The sequence below is a fragment of the Oncorhynchus nerka genome, linkage group LG16 (genome assembly GCF_034236695.1).
Source record: "Oncorhynchus nerka isolate Pitt River linkage group LG16, Oner_Uvic_2.0, whole genome shotgun sequence".
NCBI classification, from domain to species: Eukaryota; Metazoa; Chordata; class Actinopteri; order Salmoniformes; family Salmonidae; genus Oncorhynchus; species Oncorhynchus nerka.
Window position 1 is genome coordinate 13,651,011 of NC_088411.1, and position 24,009 is coordinate 13,675,019.

At 41.8% G+C, this 24,009-nt stretch overlaps 1 protein-coding gene across 1 annotated transcript; it reads right to left on the reverse strand.

The window, feature by feature from the left end:
* Positions 1-4,902: 4,902 nt before the first annotated feature.
* ipmkb (inositol polyphosphate multikinase b) lies at positions 4,903-23,505 on the reverse strand. The gene is made up of 6 exons (XM_029684717.2): positions 22,628-23,505; positions 21,077-21,162; positions 20,140-20,236; positions 19,565-19,737; positions 9,346-9,427; positions 4,903-8,927 (listed from the first exon to the last, which is right to left on the reverse strand). Exons 1-6 carry the CDS (start codon positions 22,830-22,832, stop codon positions 8,281-8,283), a joined length of 1,290 nt encoding a protein of 429 aa, XP_029540577.1. The 5' UTR covers positions 22,833-23,505; the 3' UTR covers positions 4,903-8,280.
* Positions 23,506-24,009: the final 504 nt, after the last annotated feature.

Genomic DNA, 24,009 nt, shown 5'->3' on the forward strand with positions numbered 1-24,009 from the left:
TTTTTGAATGGAGGTCAATGAGAGTGTGTCGCAATTGTAATTGCTAAATTCTTACATGAGGCTTATTTGATTGAATAGATGTTTCGTAAGGATTAGGTTGTTACGAATGCACTGATCTAAGTGGAGGGCACGTGGCATTTTGGAACCTTAGGAAAAAAACTACTTTATATCTGAGTTGTCTGTTGTCATAGAGATATATAGAGGACTCATCATGGATATAACCTGTTTTAGCTTGAACAATGCCACTGAGGGCTTCCACAATTTTAAAGTAGTCAACTGGGTGGGGTGTACTACTTTAAAATTGAGATAGCATGGGCAGTGTCATTGAGGCAATCACAGAGCTACAATGGCACAGGAGTCCTCTATCTATCTTTATGACCTGTTGTTCACATATCTGCCCTCTCATTGACTAGAATGGTCCCACCTGATATTGCCTCCTCCTGCCTGCCTTCCATCTTTGAGGACATGATTTTCAATTGTTAGAGTGGTCACCCAAATATCTTGTCCATATAATAGACCATCTACCTTCCATTGTGTTGAAAGGCAACTTCTGGATTTTCAATTGGTGGCCATGTTGGTTTTCGACAGTTAAGGCTGGAGAAACCCATAAGTTGCCTTTTAAAAACAATGGCGTGTAGATTGGGGGAAGAGAAAATCTATGCAAAAACATTGACTGTATGGTATGACTTTAATTGGACATTTTATGCCATTACTTGATGCTGATCTACCAAGAATCATTGAAAGTGTGTCTACTTAGCTTTTTTTTGAGTAGGCTAATACAACAATACTCCAGCAGTTCAGTTCACATAGTGAGATCACCCCCACTACCTTTCCAGACACAGACAGACACAGAGCCAGTAACTGGACTGTTGCATTTGTTTCCCCATGAAGATTCAAGGTCTCGCCACAAAACAACAAAAAACACAACATAAAACACATTTAAGAAATGAAATTCCTGAGCATGTTTGTCAACACATTTTGAAGGCAAGGGGAGGGAGTTGGGATATTGTACAAAGTCACTGGCAGTGTACAATGGTCCCCTGGAGACCCGCGCCTGAGAGGAATGCAGGCAGCGGACGGCCTCCATAATTCTGAAACGTTCAATTAAATCAGACAGAATCATTACATGAGCACTGTCAGGAGGTGATACGTATTTGTCAAATGTCATTCTTGGGGGCTCAGAGGGCACACTGAGTGAATTAAAACGATTGGCTTTTAAGAGCAGGGGAATAATAAAATACTACCCCCACAGTGAATTTCTAAACTATATCATATGCATTCCTTGTTGTCCATTTAGCCAGGTTTGCAGTAGATGGAATCATTCCCCAACAATCATTCCCCTTCTTACTTACAGAGACAGCATTAGGATTCTAATATGTGCATTCTTAAGGCCTGTTTGTGCTCACAGTTAAGTTGTGAATAGGCCAATAAGACTACACATCACCATCCATCTGCATTTAAAAACCTCTCAAGTGTATTACATGTTCCACTGGCACTGACTAAACTAATAAACTATCCTGGGTCTGATTGATACTGTATGTTTACTCTGGTTTCAGGTGTTCTGGCGCCATCAAGTGGATACACCCTACAGAGCACTTTCAAAATACAGAAATCATCCCCACGTGATCCATTAGAAAATCAAGTCAAATCGAATTGTATTGGTCACATACGAATATTCAGCGGACGTTATTGCGGGTGTAGCGAAATGCTTGTGTTCCTAGCGCCAACAGTGCAGTAGTATCTAACAATTCCCAACAATACACAAGTCTGAAAGTAAAATAATGGAATTAATAAAATATATAAATATTAGGACGAGCAATGTTAGCTTGGCATTGACTAAAATACAGTAGAATAAATTCTATACATATGAAATTAGTAAAACAATCTGTAAACATTATCAAAGTGACTATTGTTCCATTATTAAAGTGGCCAGTGATTCGAAGTCTATGTATATAGGGCAGCAGACTCTAATAACATGCTGACCAGACAAGTCGCGTGCGCGAGCGTCGCAAATTAAACTTAGAAATCCATGTTATTCAAATATTGCAACCACACTGCTCGCGAGCGTCTGCGACACGAAGGACTAAATAGAACTCATACCTATTTCTGACGCAGATCGCGCTGAAAGTCCTGCCTCTCCCATCTCCTCATTGGTTTATAGAAGCAGGTACCCACGTGCCATCTCCTCATTGGTTATACCCACGTGGTGACTGAAAGAGGAACAGTTTTGCTGGTAGTTGTGGTAATACAATGAAAGTTGAAGTTAACTGATGAAAAAGCCTGGCAGGAGGAGAGATGTCTCGAAACGATTCGGTTGGCGGTTTTATGTGTGGATTAATTGTCAGAGTAGAGGTCCTTGTGCATTACAGGTAAAATAACAACTAAATGTTTATATCCCAGGACAAAATAGCTAACAGCAAGCTAGCTAAATAGGACAAATTAACGTTAGCTAGCAAGTGCAAGCTAACTAGCTAAATTGCCATACATGTTTAATCATTTTCAACCTGTCCCCAAATTAATGTCATTGGTTCAGAGGTTGTTTTGATATTTTAACCTGCGTGTCGTGATCACGTTTGGTGTGGGGGGGGCAAAATAAATGTATGCACGATAGCGCACGCGCGCAGCCGGATTGGGTTCCGTGTTAGAGGCCAAGCAAATGTCTTTGTCAGTGATGTGTAGGCCGAAGAACTTGAAGTTTTCACCTTCTCCACTGCGGACCCGTCGATGTGGATAGGGGAGTTCTCCCTCTGCTGTCTCCTGAAGTCCACGATCATCTCCTTTGTTTTGTTAACGTTGAGGGGGAGGTTATTTTCTTGGCACCACTCCACCAGGGCCCTCACCTCCTCGCTGTAGGCTGTCTCGTCATTGTTGGTAATCAAGCCTACTACTGTTGTGTCGTCTGCAAACTTGATGATTGAGTTGGAGGCGTGCGTGGCCACACAGTCATGGGTGAACAGGGAGTACAGGAGGGGGCATAGCATACACCCTTGTGGGGCCCATGTGTTGAGGAGCAGCGTAGTGGAGGTGTTGTTTCCTACCTTCACCACCTGGGGGCGGCCCGTCAGGAAGTCCAGGACCCAGTTGCACAGGGCAGGGTTCAGAGCCATGAATATTTGTGCAAAAATATGATTTCCAGACAGAATATTAAAATTGTCTGTATCCAGTGGATAGTTATCAGAACTGTTTTACAGAAGAAGAAGAAAAACATCCAATTTGGTCTCTGAATACAGACATAATTTAGAATTACTGAAAGAGAAGTATTCCAATTGCACTATTTATGGGCTTCAGTTACTTTGTATACCCAAATTTGTGTATCAGGAATGCACTAGGCTATAATTAACATTGCAATAGCACTTCAGAAAGCATCTCGTCTGAATGGTGGAAACAGTTAACTGTCAGTTAAACTGTGGTTTGTCTCCCTAAAAGCGTCTTATTTCCTCTGACTGAACGGGTGTACTTCGCTGTAATCGTCCTGGTCTGGGGCGGGAAAGAAAACCCCAACAACTTGAAGACGAGTCCTATGATGCAATGTCATTCAAGGCAGCCTACAGCAACATTAAACATCTTGCAGGGGAATTTCAGAACCCGCTGAATTCATGCTAACAACGGATATTACAGCGCTAGTGTGTGTAAACATACTGAATTGTAATTGGATGCATTTTACCGCCATATCATCCTGTGCTATGATTGGTTAAGACCACCCAAACGGTTAGGTCATGGGCAGTTTGATCCTGGTTGGCGATACGTGAACATGCCAGTTGTAGCTAGCTAATAAAGAGCTACGTTAAGAAATATCCTGTTTTACTGCATTTTATTATTTTGTACAAAGTGTGCAAAACAAGACAGCAGCAAGTACTAACACATATAATTAACATATTCAAAAATACTTCATGGCAATTGTATTGAAGCTTACTCGTATGTTGCATCAAGGGCCAAATGAAACTGGTACGATGAAATGTTCACCTTAATCTCTGCTCCTCGTAGCTAGCTCAACCCCAACAGGCAGGCAGGGAGCACCTGCAGACGGTGACTATAGAAGGCCAGACAGTTCGACAGTTGGGTTCACAAGTCTGGCTAACCATTAAACCTCCACAGCTCGCTGGTACTGTATCTGGTGACGCGTTTCACCGACTTACCCACTTGTGAGAATCCATTTAGAATCACGCCTTTATATGACTGAGCCTATGCATGCATTGAAAAAAAAAAGATCACCCAGTCATTTGGGTACAACTACTCTACCTCAAAACAGTCATGTCTGTGTTCTGTCACAATCCCGATTCCAAGCATAATGCGTATTGGACTTTCAAAAAATCTCTTCTCTGTGAATTGAGAGAGAGAGGGATCGTATCATTGCTCTGGGGTTGCGTGCCGTGTCATGGCTGTGGTGATATAAAGCAGGGTGCGTGTCACTGTCACTTCTCTCCTCCAAGCGACATGTCAGGGCTAAGACCCCGATTCTGTTGCTCCTTCCCCCCCTCAGTGGTAAGACCCTGGCTGTCTGGAGGAAACGTGGTCACCTCTGACCCTTAACATGCTGCGAGATGACTATTCAACCTTCAGGAGCACCAACTCCTCCGGGTAGTCTACTTCTGTCACATTCACTGTTCTCCGTTGTATACTGTTCATTCGTGTAATTTCATTTCATGTCTTTTTTAATGGTGCTGAAACCAGAGAATTGCTATATTGTATTATATGGTAGCTATAGAGACAAGGTAATAGCAGTAAATAAAAAATGGCATCGAGCTAGAGAGAGAAGCCAAACCCGAGGCTCTAGTCAACAATTCCCTCCTTCTAGGCACTTCCGTTATAGAATTACTGAAAGATATTCTTTATTCAGTCTGCACATGAAAGAAAATGGAAGTGGGGAGAACATACATGGATTCAAAGACCACAAGAAAAAGCTGAAAAGAACCCACATTTCATTGGGAATTTTATTAGTAATAATAATCTGCCAAATATACAGCCATTATTGAATCTCTCCTATTATACATTCTCATATAGGTCATTTACAAAAAGTAGTAATTAGTCATCAATTTCGATCCGATATGAGAGAGAAACAGCAGATACACGTCATCATTTCCCCTGCATATTATGTTACTGTATACGTCAGAACAGATCAGCATTCCCCCGGGATGGACAGACAGCAGAACCAATGGGAGGAGATAGAACATTCTGACAGCACTGATACTATACTCCATATTATTCCAGACCACAGGAAGAAGCATGAGACCAGCCAAGGCTCAATGAAACCCAGGACCCGTATTTACAAAGCGTCTCAGAGTAGGAGTGTTGATCTGGGTTCAGGTCCCACCTCTCCATATAAATCGTATTAATTATGCCAAATGTAATTGAATGGAAATGGTGCTGTACTGAACGACCAGTTAAAACGGGTTGGGTTGTGGAATGCTGTCAGCATGGCCACTGCTCTTTTAAACACGTCACTCATTGCTTCAAACCACACCACACCCACCAAATGGGAGCAAACGTACCGGTCTTTTCAAAAGTGTACAAGAATGTTTCGGAGAAATGTGTCGTTTAGTACAAACCGTTTCGCAAACGTTCAAGCGAACTGAATACACCTTGGCACTCATACTCTGAGAATATGGCTGAGTTTAAAACAGGCAGCCCAATTCAGATGTGTTTTTCCACCAACTGGTCTTTTGACTGATCACGTCAGATATTTTTCAGGACTGATCTGATTGGTTAAAAGACCAATTTGTAAATACATTTCTGAATTGGGCTACACTTCGGTATGCAGCCTTTGTAAGTAAGGGTTCAGAACAATAATTACAACAAGCTGGAAAATAAGTTGTTGATTCGCTAACCCAATCAAATCATCAGATTACTTAGCTACAGTTTGTTGCAAAAAATCTGAGAGAAATTGAGTTTGTCCTGTATATACAATAAATGATAACTCACTTCTGATTAGCTCAAGTCTAAAAGACAAAATCCAGTCTTGCCAAATGCCACATGAGTGTTTCACTACACCAACTTAAACATTTCAGTCAGGTATTATATAAAAACCACTTTGTGGATAAACTAAACAACATTCCCACAATGGGAAAGTCATTGGTTAGTTCACAGCAAAGGGACAGATTTGATACATTAGCTATATTCATTTGTTTTTCAGTGCATTTATTTATTTGTTTTTTTTTAAGAATAGCAGACTTCAGCAAACACAAACCAAAACAATGTTAACTTCTTGCCCACTAACTTTACGAAGACACCGTTTACCCAGAAAGAAGAAAAAAATAGAACCGGTGTGTAAACAAGAGATTTCAATTCATTGTAGAACAAGTCGTCATTTTGACTTCACCCAGATGAAACGTAAAGTCCTTGTATAAGAGTCCCATCTACCCGTTGTGGCGCTAATGTATTACAACTTCCATAAGAGCTGCCTAGGGTGTCAATAGTAAACAACCATCTTAGGAGGTACCTTATTCAGTAACGACGGACATTACTGCACCTCCAGAAACAGACCACTTATAGCACATCTATAAAACAGAATGTTATGAAATGTTTTTTTTTTTTTAATTGAATGTGCTTATAAATGGGTTAGGAGTTACTTAATGAAGACAGTGTCACTGTAATGTAAATCATTACCAAACGTTCTTTACCTACAATTTGGGGAATTTTACTCAAATAAACAATGGCCCTGTTGCAAAATGCTGAAGCTGGTCGCTTACTAAGGAGTTGTTGGAACAATCAAATGAAGACATTTTGAGTAAATGTAAAGCTGCCAGAATGAACGTTTTGAAATGAATATATGGAGTAGAAAGAAATAAGGCTGTGATAAGTCAAAATATCTTCAAAAGACTGTAAACATCTCTCATAAAAGGTTGTTCCTCCTTACCATTTAAAATATGTACTAAATCGTCAAGGTTTTTTTGACTGATAAGATTATCATCCAAAATAAATGTGTCTTTTGGTATTAGTTTAAAAATCAAACAAAAATGTAGCACGGTCAGCGTATCTGTGAAAAGATCAGCGTATCGTATGTTCAAATAATTACATCAAACATTCTATAGCTATCAGGGTTATTAAGAAGAAGCAAATGAAAAACAACATTTCTCTTCACTGAAACGATTGACAATATCTTGATAGAGATCACACTGCGGAAGCATTGTCGGGGTAGAGACAACACCACGAGGATCTAATCTACCTCCAGGCCTTTAAGTTCAGAACTCTATCCAGACCTTGCTCCCTCTCCAACAAAAAAAAAAGACCCAGTACTTTGGCATTCTATCCCTCTGAACATGAATCACTAGATAAACTCAAAATCTCTCTCTGGTCAGTCTGTGAATTCATTGTCATCACAGCAGCGTATTGCAATTTCTTCACAATTGAACAGACCATGACAGTGTAGTGGGCAGAGGGAGGACAATCTACGGCATACGGATCACCTTCAGCTCTCGTTGGAAAGGCGCACGCAACAGAAACGGCGGTAGCATCTGTCGACAGACTGTGATGACCTAACGAGGAACTCTTTTGTGCTATGCTGATTTTGTGTCACTAATCGTTTGGACAAATCACGATTTCACAGGTGCTCTCGGATCTTTCGAATTTCGGGAAGGGGACATTTGGCCCATAGACTTGTCTGAAACAAGTGTTTCTGTTGGGGAAGTGGGAAGACTTCACAAGTCGTGTTAGTATCTTTTAACATCTCCCCCGAGAACTTCACAGAGCATCTGACACAACTAAACAAGACTTTAGTTCTTTGTTTTCCGAGATTAATATAATCTTGAAAGTCAATCATGAACAAGTACCACTGCAAGGATACAGGTTAAGAAGATCAGGTAAGGCAATTTGGAAGCAAAACATATAGCTAGATAGAGAACAGCAATGCTGAAAGTACTTACCCTCTACTGAGTATAACTTAAAATGGATAAATACAAATCATTCTGGGACAATTAAAAAGACAAAAGGATCAGAAATAAAACAAAAAGACATACACTTAATTATATAAAAATGATAATGATATAATTATATCAAAAACATACAACATATCATACGCAAGCCAACAAAACGAGGGTAGTCTTTAGGGATAATCACTTGAGTATTGATTACAGTAGTTTACCTGAGTTATAGATACCTGTTAACAGTGGTTAAGAATCAAGAAGCACATACGTCGGACAAAGAGTTATGGAGAAATGACTTCATTGATATAGTGCATATAGTGCAGTGAATCACTGGGCGAGGGGGCGAGGGACTGGGACTGTAAAACACAGATTAGGTACACTTGACCAATGAGAGACAAGACAAACCACTGGAGAAAGAAGGTTATTGGTGGAGGATCTGCTGCAGCACCTCCAGCAAGTGTTTCAGGCCATAGATGTAGCCTCGGTCCTGGCTCTCGCTGGGGAAGACGTGAGCAAAGTCAATCATCCTCACCTCCACTTTGCTGGCCCTCTGCTCTGGCAGCGGCTCCCCCCGGCCTCCCTCCCCCACTTCCTCTTCTTCCAGTCGTGCTTTGACACCGTTGCCGTTAGGCTGCTCCGACGACACCAGATCTGGGCACATCCACGTGCTGTTGTGCGCCTGGGGGTTGGGGTCTGTCATGGCGTTGCCGCCGGTGGCGGTGACATTGCCATGGTGACCCCGGGTGCAGCTCTTCTTGTGCATGGCATACATGGTGGACAGGCTGTAGTCGAGCGGCACGGCAGCGCAGACGTTGTTGTTGTGTTCCAGTACGTCCTCGTTGGGCTCGCAGCAGGCGGCCGACGTGGTCTTCTCTGGTAGGCCCCTGGGGATGTGGCCCTCCGGGTTGGGAGGAGGCAGGCCTTCGTATACAAACAATAAGGAGCTGGCATAGAAGGTTAACTGGATCTGGCCCTCGAACCATCTCAGGATGTTCTGGACCTTCAGGATACTGGCAGTGATGGCGTCTTTCCTCAGACTCGTCCCATTATAGAAGAATTTTGATAAACCTGGGAGAGGAACGGGAGAGGTAATTGTTGTTGTTGAAGAATACAATGTTTTCTGATGAGAAATGACAGCGATGATTTAGTCTGTTTAGGAAAACGCATCGGGCATCGTCTAATTTTATTTTACCTTTATTTAACCAGGCAAGTCAGTTAAGAACAAATTCTTATTTTCAATGACGGCCTAGGAACAGTGGGTTAACTGCCTGTTCAGGGGCAGAACGACAGATTTGTACCTTGTCAGCTCGGGGGTTTGAACTCGCAACCTTCCGGTTACTAGTCCAACGCTCTAACCACTAGGCTACCCTGCCGCCCCAATTGAGAGCAACCTTGGCTAGCAACTACAAGCAAAACCCCGTGGAAATAGACAGAAAGGTATACATGTTTATTTTGTGCCGGGATTATTATTGTCTCAGGAGCTCACCGTCTTTGACAGTGTCCTTGAGGAGGCCTCGTCCGTAATGTTGGTCATACGAGTCATAGCCGTCAGAGTTCACCTTGTAGACCTGGAGGGTTCGAAAGACAGAAAGGAAGAATGACATTTTATTTAACTAGGTAAGTCAGTTACGAACAAATTCAAATTTTACAATAACGGCCTACCCCGGGCCAGATCCTCCCCTAAACAGGACGATGCTGGGCTAAATTGTGCGCCGCCCTATGGGACTCCCGATCACGGCCGGTCTAAGGCACTGAGATACAGTGCCTTAGACCGATGCGCCACTCGGTGCGGCCAAATTAGATGCAGCACATAGGCCTATTGTTTGTTCTCATATGGAAGCACTAACAAGCACTGCTTAACTTCAAAAGGAGATGACGTGTCTCTATATAACAAACTCAGTGATACAATCATGGGTGGAATACTCCCTCTGGTGGAGAAATTATTTTTACACAATTTTCTCAAAACATTTAGAATATGATGCACATATATATGTGACATAATATGATACATATTTTTCCCCCGGTTATATTAATAGCAATGCGAGTAGATCTCTGTAGTCTGTGAGGACTCCGAGATAATTCCATTCCCACGCCGAGAGGAGCAAAACTGTTGTCTTCCCCAGAGGGATTCCTCCCTTCTATCACTGCAATCCGGAACATCATTATCAGTAATTAGTCTTATCACTCTGTGGTGATCAGCAGATTTTTCCATGCTCCGTGCCAGAAAGCCTTTGACCCTGGGGCAAACACAGGGCATGTCAGTGGACGACCCCTCCACAAAGGTCTGTGTTCTTACAAAGCCTAGACTATGATGAATCTTATTCGCTTACTAGTCTACCTTATTGACGAGTGAGAAAACAACCTGGTATGACAGAGCTTGCCAGTGCAGGTCCTAGGCCATGTGGAGGCAAATATTCCAGAAGTGAAAACTACACCGGTGGTCCCCAACATTCATTTCCCAAAGCAGAGTGTGACAGGCACGATTACTCATTCATTTGCCGATTGACATTGGAGTTAAGAACAGTTATGTTATCATGACCCTCAGAGACCTGTGAGGAACACCCAAAGGAGGGGAGGGCATAAATGGTGATTGGGGTAAAGGAAAGGTCCTAGTCAACAGATCTGGACATCAGTCAGATAGAAGCTAGCTCCATCCTGTTCTACTGGTGGCTAGAGGCTTCCTATTACTGACCTCCCAAGAGGCTGCTGTTTGGTAACCAAAAGACAAACTCAAAATGTCGTTGCGCACAGAAAAGAAAAAGGGAACAAATGAGTCACTGACAAACACAAAACAGGTGGGGTTTAGAAGGGGTTCTAAAAGGCATCAATGTGGGTGACTACTGGGTGCTGGCCAAGCAACTTCAGTGTGGTCTTAAAAAACACCCACCATGGATGCCCACTGGATTTGCCTGAGAAAAGACAAAATAAAAAATAAAAATTATGAAGTACCAATGGATATGAAGAAAGACTCTAATGTGGAAGAGCTAACGTGAGGTGTAGTTCTCCCAACATCTCCTCTCCAACTGATGCACTGGGCCATCAGGTCTTAAATACCAGCTGGGCCTGCGCAGGTGAAACACATCCTGACTAACGAGGTGCTAGGTTACACATGCTAAAACGGAGAGAAAAACCCTAGCCTGTAACACTACAAATACTGAACAAGGCTTACATTTTTACAACAACTAGTACTACAGAATTAGTTACACAGGCAAGATAATAGACCAGCAAAGTGGAGTGTTTAACTGATTAGACTATTTGCCATGCAGTCAAATGCCTTTTGTCTGCGTGTACTTTTCAGGTATGTACAGTTCATTCGGAAAGTATGCAGACCACTTTCCTTTTTCCACATTTTGTTACGTTACAGCCTTATTCTAAAATGGATTAAATGTTTTTTTTTCTCCCCTTCATCAATATACACACAGTAACCAGTGATTAAAGCAAAACATGTTTTATTTTTATTAACTGAAATTTCATATTTACATAAGTATTCAGACCCTTTACTCAGTACCTTGAAGCACCTTTGGCAGCGAGTACAACCTCAAGTCTTCTTGGGTATGACACTACAAGCTTGGCATTTAGGGAGTTTCTCCCATTCTTCTCTGCAGATCCTCTCAAGCTTTGTCAGGTTGGATGGGGAATGTCATGGCACAGCTATTTTCAGGTCACTCCAGAGATGTGCGATCGGGTTCAAGTCCGGGCTCTGGCTGGGCCACTCAAGGACATTCAGAGACTTGTCCCGAAGCAGGAGCAGGCTTTCATCAAGGATCTCTCAGTACTTTGCTCCGTTCATCTTTCCCTCCATCCTGACTAGTCTCCCAGTCCCTGCCACTGAAAAACATCCCCACAGCATGATGCTGCCATTACCATGCTTCACCGTAGGGATGGTGCCAAGATTCCTCCAGACATGACGCTTGGCATTCAGGCCAAAGTAATCAATATTGGTTTCATCAGACTAGAGAATCTTGTTTCTCAAGGCATGACAGTCCTTTAGGTGCCTTTTGGCAAACTCCAAGCGGGCTGTCATGTGCCTTTTACTAAGGAGTGGCTTCCGTCTGCCCACTCTACCATAAAGGCCTGATTGGTGGAGTGCTGCATAGATGGTTGTCCTTCTAGAAGGCTCTCCCATCTCCACAGAGGAACTCTGGAGCTTTGTCAGAGTGACCATCGGGTTCTTAGTCACCTCCCTGACCAAGGCCCTTCTCTCCTGATTGCTCAGTTTAGCCTGGCGGCCAGCTCTAGGAAGAGTCTTGGTGGTTCCAAACGTCTTCCATTTAAGAATGATGGAGGCCACTGTGTTCTTGGGGACCTTCAATGCTGCAGACATGTTTCGGTACCCTTCCACAGATCTGTGCCGAGACACAATCCTATCTCGGAGATCTACGGACAATTCCTTCGAAATCATGGCTTGGTTTTTGGTCTGACATGCAGTCAACTGTGGGACATTATATAGACATGGGTGTACCTTTCCAAATCATGTCCAAACAATTGAATTTACCACAGGTGGACTCCAGTGAAGTTGTAGAAACATCACAAGGATGATCAATGGAAACAGGATGCACCTGAGCTCAATTTTGAGTCTCATAGCAAAGGGTCTGAATACTTATGTAAGGTATTTCAGTTAATTTACTTTTAATACATTTGCAAAAACTTCTAAAAACCTTTTTTCATATTGTCCCTACGGGGAAATTGTGTCTAGATTGAGAATATTTGTGATTTAATGAATAACGCTGTAACGTAACAAAATGTGGAAAAAGTGGTCTGAAAACTTTCCCGAATGCAGTGTAAATATGCTGACGTGTAAGGCCATGTTCAGTGAATTGGTCAATAAAACCATATAGCACGTGGTAGTATTTTGCAGTCCAGCTGTACTGATATCTTGCGATTGGCATGACTGTTAAACAAAGTTTGAGGAAAGTGACACGTTGAGTTTTCCATATACCAAGAAAACACTGAAAGCTCCTCGATACTTAATCCGTAGTGTCAATGTAAAAGCATAACAGTCCTGTTGTTGAGGCGGCCAATCAACTATATTCCAATAGGCTGGATTTGGTCGATGGGGGTAGAATTGAGGACTCTCCTGTAAGTCATTATGGAATGGAAGAATAGTGGTATGTTGGTTTTAGCCCTGTGTGATTGACTGGTCAGCGACGGACCAACCCTGTGTTCAAACAGAGAGGACTTCAGAATGGAACCGGATGAGGAATGGAACTCTTCACATAAACATTAACCAAAACATGTGTGAGGTGTGAAGCCAGTCAGACAGTAACTGGGAAGTAGGACATTGGAACAGGTGACGTTGGACTAATGAGATGCATCTACAGTGCATTTGGAAGGTATTCAGACCGCTTCACATTTTGTTACGTTACAGCCTTATTCTAAAATGTATTAAATTAAACATGTATCAATCTACACACAATACCCCATAATGACAAAGCGGGAAAAAAAAAGAGAAAAAAAACAGGTTTAGACATTTTTGCAAATTGTTTTTAAATGAAATACCCCATTTATGTAAGTATTCAGACCCTTTACTGTGAGACTCGAAAATTGAGCTCAGCTGTATCCTGTTTCTAATGATGATCCTTGAGATGTGGACTCCAGGTTGTAGAAACCTGTGGTAAATTAAATTGATTGGACATGATTTGGAAAAGCACCCACCTGTCTATATAAGGTCCCACAGTTGACAGTGCATGTCAGAGCAAAAACCAAGCCATGAGGTCGAAGGAATTTCCTAGTCAGGATGGAGGGAAAGATTTACGGAGCAAAGTACATAGAGATCCTTGATGAAAGCCTGCTCCTGCTTTGGGACAAGTCTCTGAATGTCCTTGAGTGGCCCGTGCAATGGTATAAGTATTCAGAGACCCGAATCCACTCCTGCGTTGCCCTGTTGGGTCGTTGTCCTGTTGGGTCGTTGCCCTGTTGGGTCGTTGCCCTGTTGGGTCGTTGCCCTGTTGGAAGGTGAACCTTCGCCCCATTTTGAGGTCCTGAGCGCTCTGGAGCAGGCTTTCATCAAGGATCTCTCTGTACTTTGCCCTGTTCATCTTGCCCTCCATCCCTGCCTCTGAAAAACATTCCCACCTCATGATGCTGCCACCACCACCATGCTTAACCGTAGGGATGGTGCCTGGTTTCCTCCAGACGTGATGCTTCAGGCCAAAGAAATCAATCTTGGTTTCATCAGACTTGTGGTCTGAGAGTCCTTTAGGTGTCTTTTGGCAAACACCGAGCGGGCTGTCGTGTGCCTTTTACTGAGGTCTGGCCACTACCATAAAGGCTTGATTGATGGAGTGCTGCAGAGATGGTTGTCTTTCTGGAAGGCTCTCCACTGAGGAACTCTGTCAAAGTGAACATCAGGTTCTTTTATCCAGTATTTTTTGCTCATCTTTATCAAGGTTGCCAATAATTCTGGAGGTGGACTGAACATGTACAGTTAGATGGGTCAGAGGATCAGGTCACTCAAAGTCATGGATATTTTAACGTTGTTCAAAAGGCAGTGTTTCTCAATCCTGGTCCCAGGACCCAAAAGGGCACACACCCCCACCCCAAAGAAAGGCTTGATGATGTGTGAATAGTTCAATAAAAAAAAGAAGTGAGAGAGCACTAGGGCAAGCACATTGTTCAAAAGGTAGTGTTTCTCAATCCTTAAAAGGGGCCAGAACCAGGGCAAAGAAACACCACTTAAAAAAGGTACATGGATAAGTATGGTAGCAGATTCTCAGCAGGACCAAGCCAGCAATACAGATTATGGAGGCAAATCAGATAAAAATAAAAATAAATACCAAAAGCAGCATCAACAGTCAAGCAAGCAATTTACAAGTGGAAAGGGGAGGTCTGGCCTCTGGAGAAGGAATGATATACGTCATTTTGGAATGAAACACACTTTGAAAGGGAAAACGTACAACACACTTTTTCTAGTTTTACAAAGTGAACCAAATCCTGCAGCCATCAACTGTGCGACGGTGGGTGAACAGTTTTCCCACTCAAGGTCTATGAGTCTCTTGGATAGGATACTAGCAAAAGCGATTGCATCCTGCATTGCCCGGATACCATTAAGCCAGTAAGTAGTAGACCAGAAAGGTCGAGCAGAGGGCACACTCCTACATTGACTCCAAACATAAGGCATTGTTGCAAAAACACTTGACCTAAACACAACAATCTTTGAATCGTCCTTCTAGCTCTGGTTCAGCTGCCCAGGCAGGTTTATCAACACCTGGTAAAAGCCCTTGGAGGGATTATTGACATTGGGTTCCTGTGATTACAATGTTAACGGAAAACAACTGGTCTGATGGCGGAGATGAGGTCATCGGGTATTGATTCTACTTGTTCATTGCTAGTGAGTGTACAAAACAACACAGTGTACAAAACAGTAGGAAGACCTTCCTGATATTGAGTTGCACTCCCCTTTGGCCCTCAGAACAGCCTCAATTTGTTGGGGGATGGACTCTACCAGGTGTTTAAATGTTCCACAGGGATGCTGGCCCATGTTGACTCCAATGCTTCCGACACTTGTGTCAAGTTGACTGGGTGTCCTTTGGGCAGTGGACCATTCTTGATAGCTGTCACCTGGATCCACTTAGTCAGTTCCTAATGAATTGGTACTCAGCGTATTGAGTTGAGGTCTGGCAACAACAACAAAAAATCCTTGAACTTTATTTTTCTGACCATGACAAACTTGACATAACAGATAAACTATTAATATAATGAAGATAGTGGATATCAATAGTGATCTAATCTACCCTTCATATAGAAATAACCTCATGTCCTGCCATATATAAATAACCTCATATCCTGCCATATAGAAATAACCTCATATCCTGCCATATAGAAATAACCTCATATCCTGCCATATAGAAATAACCCCATATCCTGCCATATAGAAATAACCTCATATCCTGCCATATAGAAATAACCTCATATCCTGCCATATATAAATAACCCCATATCCTGCCATATATAAATAACCTCATATCCTGCCATATATAAATAACCCCATATCCTGCCATATATAAATAACCTCATATCCTGCCATATAGAAATAACCTCATATCCTGCCATATAGAAATAACCCCATATCCTGCCATATAGAAATAACCCCATATCCTGCCATATAGAAATAACCCCATATCCTGCCATATAGAAATAACCCCATATCCTGCCATATAGAAATAACCCCATATCCTGCCATATAGAAATAACCCCATATCCTGCCATATAGAAATAACCCCATATCCTGCCATATAGAAATAACCCCATATCCTGCCATATAGAAATAACCCCATATCCTGCCATATAGAAATAACCCCATATCCTGCCATATAGAAGTCACCCCATATCCTGCCATATAGAAATAACCCCATATCCTGCCATATATAAATAACCCCATATCCTGCCATATATAAATAACCTCATATCCTGCCATATAGAAATAACCTCATATCCTGCCATATAGAAATAACCTCATATCCTGCCATATAGAAATAACCTCATATCATGCCATATATAAATAACCTCATATCCTGCCATATATAAATAACCCCATATCCTGCCATATAGAAATAACCTCATATCCTGCCATATAGAAATAACCTCATATCCTGCCCTGCCGTCTCTCAACCTTTATTTTCTCAAAATGCTTACTAATGCCAAGTAACCACTAACGATTATCAATTTAGTAATTTCAATTACTTCCTTTCAATAAAACTTTTGACCCACCTGTCGCAGATTTTTCCTAAAAATCTGTATTTTACAGTCTAGCAGTACTTTGAGATCCAACAGCATAAAAACGACGAACTTTCTGAGCATTTCTACCTCAAAGCGCCATGATGGTCAAGTTGACCACATCAGTGCATTTTGAAAGTATTCAGACTTCTTGACTTTTTTTCCACATTTTGCTACGTTACAGCCTTATTCTAAAATGGATTAAATTGTTTCCCCCCTCAAACTGTGGGAGTTTATATAGGATACTGTAGGTGTGTGCCTTTCCAAATCATGTCCCATTTATTGAATGTACACAGATGGACTCCAAATCAATTTCGAGTCTCATAGCAAAGGGTCTGAATACTTAGGTATATAAGGTATATGATTTTTTAATTTTCTATACATTTGGAAAAATGTTTAAAAAAAACACTTCTCGCCTTGTCATTATGGGGTATTGTGTGTAGATGAATGCTTTTTTTTTTTTTAAATCCATTTTAGAATAAGGCTGTAACGACACAAAATGTGGAGAAGGGGTCTGAATACTTACCGAATGCACTGTATGCCTATTTAACACTACCAATAGCCACCAATACCTATTTTAACGAATAATAATCTATTTAATATACAGTTGAAGTCGGAAGTTTACATGCACCTTAGCCAAATACATTTAAACATTTAAACAGACCAGAGGACATTTCTCCAAAAAGTATGATCTTCATACCAACGTGCAGTTGCAAACCATAGTCTGGCTTTTTATGGCGGTTTTAGAGTTGTGGGTTCTTCCTTGCTGAGCGGCATTTCCGGTTATGTCGATATAGGACTTGTTTTACTGTGGATATAGATACTTTTGTACCCGTTTCCTCCAGCATCTTCACAAGGTCCTTTGCTGTTGTACTGGGATTGATTTGTACTTTTCTCACCAAAGTGCGTTCATCTCTAGGAGACAGAACGTGTCTCCTTCCTGAGCGGTATGACCGCTGCGTGGTCCCATGGTGTTTATACTTGCGTACTATTGTTTGTACAAATTGCTCCCAAGGATGAACCAGACTTGTGAAGGTCTACAATTATTTTTTCTGAGGTCTTGGCTGATTTGTTTTGATTTTCCCTTGATGTCAAGCAAAGAGGCACTGAGTTTTAAGGTAGGCCTTGAAATACATCCACAGGTACACCTCCAATTGACTCAAATGATGTCAATTAGCCTATCAGAAGCTTGTAAATTGTAAACAATTGTTGGAAAACATTACTTGTGTCATGCACAAAGTAGATGTCCTAACCGACTTGCCAAAACTATAGTTTTGTGGCGTGGTTGAAAAATTAGTTTTAATGGCTCCAACTAAGTGTATGTAAACTTTCGACTTCAACTGTACACCATCACAAAGAAATCAATTATAATTTAGTTTAGGTGGGTCTTAAGTGGGCTCCCGAGTGGCACAGCGGTCTAAGGTACTGCATCTCAGTGCTAGAGGCGTCAATACAGACACCCTGGTACGAATCCAGGCTGTATCACAACCGGCCGTGATTGGTAGTCCCATAGTGCGGCGCACAATTGGCCCAGTGTCGTCCGGGTTAAGCCAGTGTAGGCCATCATTGTAAATAAGAATTTGTTCTTAACTGACTTGCCTAGTCAAATAACGATTAAATAAAAAATGTATGAAGAAACATGATGATGTTAAGAAAATTCATTTCAAAAGAAAAGAATAGCATATTTTGAGTATAATTATGTTCTGTTATTACGTCTGTGCTAGTAGCCTAGGCTATATTGCTGTGCCGTGCCAATGAAATACACTAGTTTATTTAGCAGCCAAGACACACTTAAATTCCCCTGTCCTTATGGCAATCAACACATATTTTACAATTAGAATATAATAAAATAAATAATATTTTCCCCAAACAAGCTATTGCTGAGTGTCGCTAGTATTCACGTTGTAAACATGGTGATTCTACAAAAAAAAGTGATATTCTGAAGAGCCCTCTTCAGAGCCCATCCCCTCAATTTTTGAGTTGTCTGGCAAATGTATCGAACCCACAAATGCTGATGCTTCAGATACTCAACTAGTTTAAAGAAGGCCAGTTTTATTGATTCTTTAATCAGCACAACTGTTTTCAGCTGCTCTAAAATAATTCCAAAAGGGTTTTCTAACGATCAATTAGCCTTTTAAAATGACAAACTTAGATTAGCTAACACAAGGCGCCATTGGAACACAGGAGTGATGGTTGCTGATAATGGGCCTCTGTATGCCTATGTAGATATTCCATTAAAAAGCAGCTGTATGCAGCTACAATAGTAATTTACAACATTAACAATCTCTACACTGTATTTCTGATCAATTTCATGTTATGTAAATGGACAAAAAATAAAAGAAATAAAAAATAAAGAGCTTTTCTTTCCAAAACAATGTAAGTGACCCCAAACTTTTGAACGGTAGTGTAGGTGTTAGAAAGTTTAGTATCTGCTCTTTCCGGTGGTATATAGGAATCAAAACACTTGGACTGCATGTGGCTCTGTAGGAGGATTGGAAAGTCACTTTTTTTAATAAATTTTTTTTAAAGCATGCTCTCCTTCACAAACTGTGCTGTTCATCAGTCAACTTCAGAACGGAATAGGCATTTACTGTAATTTCAGGTTCCAACTCAATAAAAACAAGGAATACATTTCAGCCGTTTCAAAAACATAGCTCTGCTATTAAGATCTTTTACTGTACGAGTACTTCGCTTGAAGAGACAATCATGTTTACACCGGAGAGGGGTTACTCTTGGCCGAGTCTCACCCGCAACCTCCACAGGTGGCATAGAGGACGGACGGGAGAATTTCTCAACTTTACACTTCAGTAATAAGTAGTCGCGAGTATGTTTGGATACCGCTCAATAATTGCAGCGTAAAAAACGGCCTACGGTACTTCCTCCAAGGTCTCATATAGCCCCTCTCATTAACATGAATGGCAGTAGCAGTTAGAGAGGCCTTTTCAACCCAATGGGAGGGGCTCATAAGGAGGCTGAATAGGAAGACTCACCCTCATTCCGAGAACCAGGAAGCCAATCTCCTCCATTAGCGGGTACTTCTTGATCTGCTGGTCCCGCTTCTCGTAGGAGGCGTAGGGATCGTAGCTCTTCTGGCCTATCTTCACGTCCATAATACAGGGCTTCTGGAACCGCCGAGTGACATCCTCAAGTTTCAGGTACAGCTCTGTGATGTCATCAGAGGGCGGTGCAGAAATAAGGCGTGGGAGAGAGACATTTTGAAATAAATCAACACATTTGGCCACTAGAATGATAGACGAGGCTTTGTTTCACCACTACAGTGTCATGTTCCTAGGAGCAAAGCAGAACACTGTCATGATTGTTTACATTTAACAGCTGGAGAGCTCTGCTGTGAAACCATCCGAATGACAGAAGTCTTTCTGAATGAAGTTCTGACCTAGGATCAGTTTAGCCAATTTAGATCAGAATGACTAACATTTTATGGGCAGGGAGGACCTGATTCTAGATTAGCACTTCTCTGAGTTTATTTGTGAATACAGGCCCCGGGTACATGTTGAAATAATATCCCAGGTAGGTTTAAGGATTTTTGATATGTGCCGGTGTTTACCGTTAGGAGATTCAGGAGAGGACCAGGCGCCAAAGTATTTGGGGAGGTGATGCTGAAGGTCCAACAGACACGGATCACAGCAGTCCTCGGCGTAGACCTGTCAGAAGCAAAGGACGGTTAGGACATACTTCAGCTCCGTTGAGGGAACTATTCACCATCTCTATGGGGGAATGTCTGTCTTTATTGACGGAGATGTTGTTTTACCAACACGTCGCATGTATAACAAATATTAAGAGTAATGCGATAGTACAGTACAAACATTTATTTTCCTTCCCTTTTATTATTCACTACAGTGAAATGATGGTGGTGAAAGTAGCCAAGTTTGTAATACGTGATTCCTCTGTAAGAGAGTATTTCCAAAGCAACCATTTCGTCCCGTGTACATTTAGTCCACTTTAACAATAGTAGAGTGAGCGGTGCCAGTGGAAAATCTCTGATAATGCTTTGGCTAAATGTTGTTGCAGTGGACATGCTGAGGCAAACACCTTTCTTAAGCCCTTAAATAAACAGATAGCCCTCTGGTTTATATGTGGGGAGTGTGCTGACCTTGCCCATTGATTGAGCTAGTAGAGATGTGGACTACATTACTGTGCCCAGTATTGCCATAACAAAGGCCCCCAGAGCCACTGTAAAGGGGCCAGAATGCTAGGCTTCCTTAAGAACTATTCTGGGCGATTGAACGATAGAATGGTTTAGGACTAATCACTCACTTTTTTGTTAACTCATTTAATCTACACGTCAACTTGAACATAAACTTTGTTCAAACTGACATGGGAGAACTGTTCCCTAGTAAAAAATTAAAAAATACAGTTTTTTAATTGAAAGTGATGCAGAACAGCAATTTCATAAAGTGCACACTGTACAGTGAAAATGATTATACCTTCAGACAATAACATGTATATCTATTGATTTTGTGCATCAAAAGGTGGATGGTTACCATGCTGTAGAACTGCATCTCTCTAGGACCTCGGGGAGGGGGCTGGAGCTGTTTGAGTACTGTGCCATCAGGATGTTGCAATATGCCTGTTGAAACAAAAGGTGTGGTCCATTCTGACACTTAGCTAAAGATCTAGTACTGGTTACAGAATATCTAAAGAATATCTAAAAAAAGACATCCTTCTGGCTAAATAATCAATGATCAGATATGACTGGATTGGAAAATGTGACCGAGAGGGCCCTAGCTTTCACAATTGTGCAACCATTTTAAAATTGGAGTTACTTCAAGAGAGAAAGGAAGGAGGCCTTTCTAAAGTACTGAGACAGGGCCAAACAGTTTGCCTGTTATACCCAGCTGAGAAGTGCAAAGGTTAACTAGTATTTAACGTGAAGTCATAAAAAACGATGCACCTTATCAAAGACGACTGGGCACCAGTATCATATATAGTAAGATACTTTACACTCACTCTGAGACTTGGCTCCAATATTAGATAGAATGAAGTGGGGAAAGAATGGACAGCAATCCACCCAACTAAATGTTACTGGCTCAGGCACAGATTGAACCTTACACCTAAAATCAGTTGAAATAGTGACATTTGAAACTGAGAAGAAAGCACCGGCGTGTTCCTGTACGTTACGTCATATGCAGTAGGCTATGCTGATTAGAATATGCACCGGTTGGTTGTGGGATTGTGGATTTACAGCTAGCGATACTGTCTATGACAAAGAATTTACCCCGGCCTGGCCTTCCCACTGGTAGGAAATGAACACTCCAAGCGTCAGCGTTTAATCAACTCAGAGGTTAAACGTGTGTCAAGAGTCTTGACCTAAATACAAGTCTGACACCCAAGCCCTGGCTGAGGGTAGGATTCAACTGAGAGGCTCTTAGCAGAGAGACAACGCGGATTACATCCTACTGACACTGGCGCTCTGTCACTGTCTCCAAGGACAGAAATAATACATTGGCCCCTTCAGCTAAGGGAGTGTTACTTCAAACATTGGATGTGTAAGCCTAATTCATGATTTAGGCTATAGCCACTGGTAAGTTGCCTGGTGAGTTTTGTAGGCTACAACTAAGTGGATGATCAAGAGTGATAGTGGTGATAGAAGCCAAACTGGATTTCAGTTGCTTGATTACAATAGGAGAGCAGATACTACAGGCTTCAACTAAAGTACACAAAAGGCTACAAGCAGGTGCTCTATTCGGTTATTGACTGACATTATGAAACCTATCACCACGGCTTGTTTGCTCCATAGCGTTGTCCTGGTGATAAAGAATCATGGGGGGGGGAGAGTTTAGCCTACTTCTGTCAGCTTTTCTGAGGTATTGACATTGAACAAAAACGGAGCTATTCTACCATGTGTGACGATTGAACTAAAAGTTGAATTGAGAAAACAATACGGTATCACTCTCGTGATTATTTCTCCCCTGTTTTCAGGGGCGTAACACATGCAGACCAAGATTGCAAAATTAAATGCAACTGAGTAGTGGATAAACAACATGCACCGTCGCGGCGAGAGGAGAACATATTGGATAAATCCAGTCACTGACCTACTTTATCAACGCCATACTTATGACCGGCCACCTGATGGGAGAGTGGCACACATCCGTTCAGGTGCGCCGCCTGCGATCCTCCCTGAGCGGTCTTCTCTTTCACTGAGTCGGAGAGGCAAGTTCCCAGGTTCAGCATGGGACTATTGATTTCCAGTCTTCCCAAAGCTAAAGATGAGTCCACTGTCTGACGTTGAGTTGACATTAGCAAATCAATGGTTTTCAAAAAAATAAAATAAAAATAGCCAATCTATAATTCACATGTTGATATTATGTAATCAGAGCGGCCCCAGCACGATTTCGAACACCGACGGATGTCTTCATCGAATTCGTCAAATGGGCTCGCGTTAAGCACCAAGTCTAACCTAGTATTTACAATGTAGCGAGGCTCCAAAAGCACTGCTACAATGATTTTCATATCTTCGTCGGCAACATTAATACACTCTGGCCACATCCCACTTCCTCACAAGGGAGACGAACACACTCCTCTCACACAAAAAAAATGTTCTGATGACACAAGACCGATATCCGCATGCAATCTCAAAAAATGTTCGTCTCTTCGAAACTACCTCGAGCGCGACCGTAGTTGGCTATTTGGGATACAAACGAGCCCCGTTGTTGTCTGCTTACATTTTACACGTCCCACGATGCTAAAATACAGGCTGCTAGCTGTGACATCACATCTGACACACAGGCTCCTCAACGCGAAACGGTTTCACAACCAAAATAAGCACGGGAAACAATGTCATGACGGACACACTATCGATATCTTTAAATAGTTGCAATGACGTTCACATTCGAACAGTACCCAATGTGGGCGGCTATCAACATGTCATCTTGCTGGCTACCAACCTAACCTACTACACTTGCGACACTGCCCCTACTGTCGCAATTCTGTCTACTTCTGGCAACAGCTTCAGTGCAGTGACTTTTCCATCACTGTCGAAAAGAATTGCCTAAAAATTATAATGTGGACTACACCTACATTCTAGATGAGTCAGGTAAAACCATGATTTGATTTAATGTTTTACATTTGCATGAGGTTTATCATCACTGTGCACAAATTAATTTAATGTAGTTGATGACTTTATCATTCTGAAACTTCAAGTTGTATTCGTCGTATGTACTGATATACGCATGATATGCACTCATGGTAAACTAAATGCCTACATGCCGGTTTCTTCTCGGCAATGCAAAAACAAAAGGAAATAATAAAATATATGAATACGAACATAAAGTAAAATGAGTCAGGGTACGTTATCACTAGTTTTCTTTCCAGCGCTTTGATTGACGTCACATCCTGTAAATAAGACTCAAGCACAAATCACACTGGCCCTATAGTGGTAATTATAGGCCTTATCTGTTGTAAAATCTTCGTAATT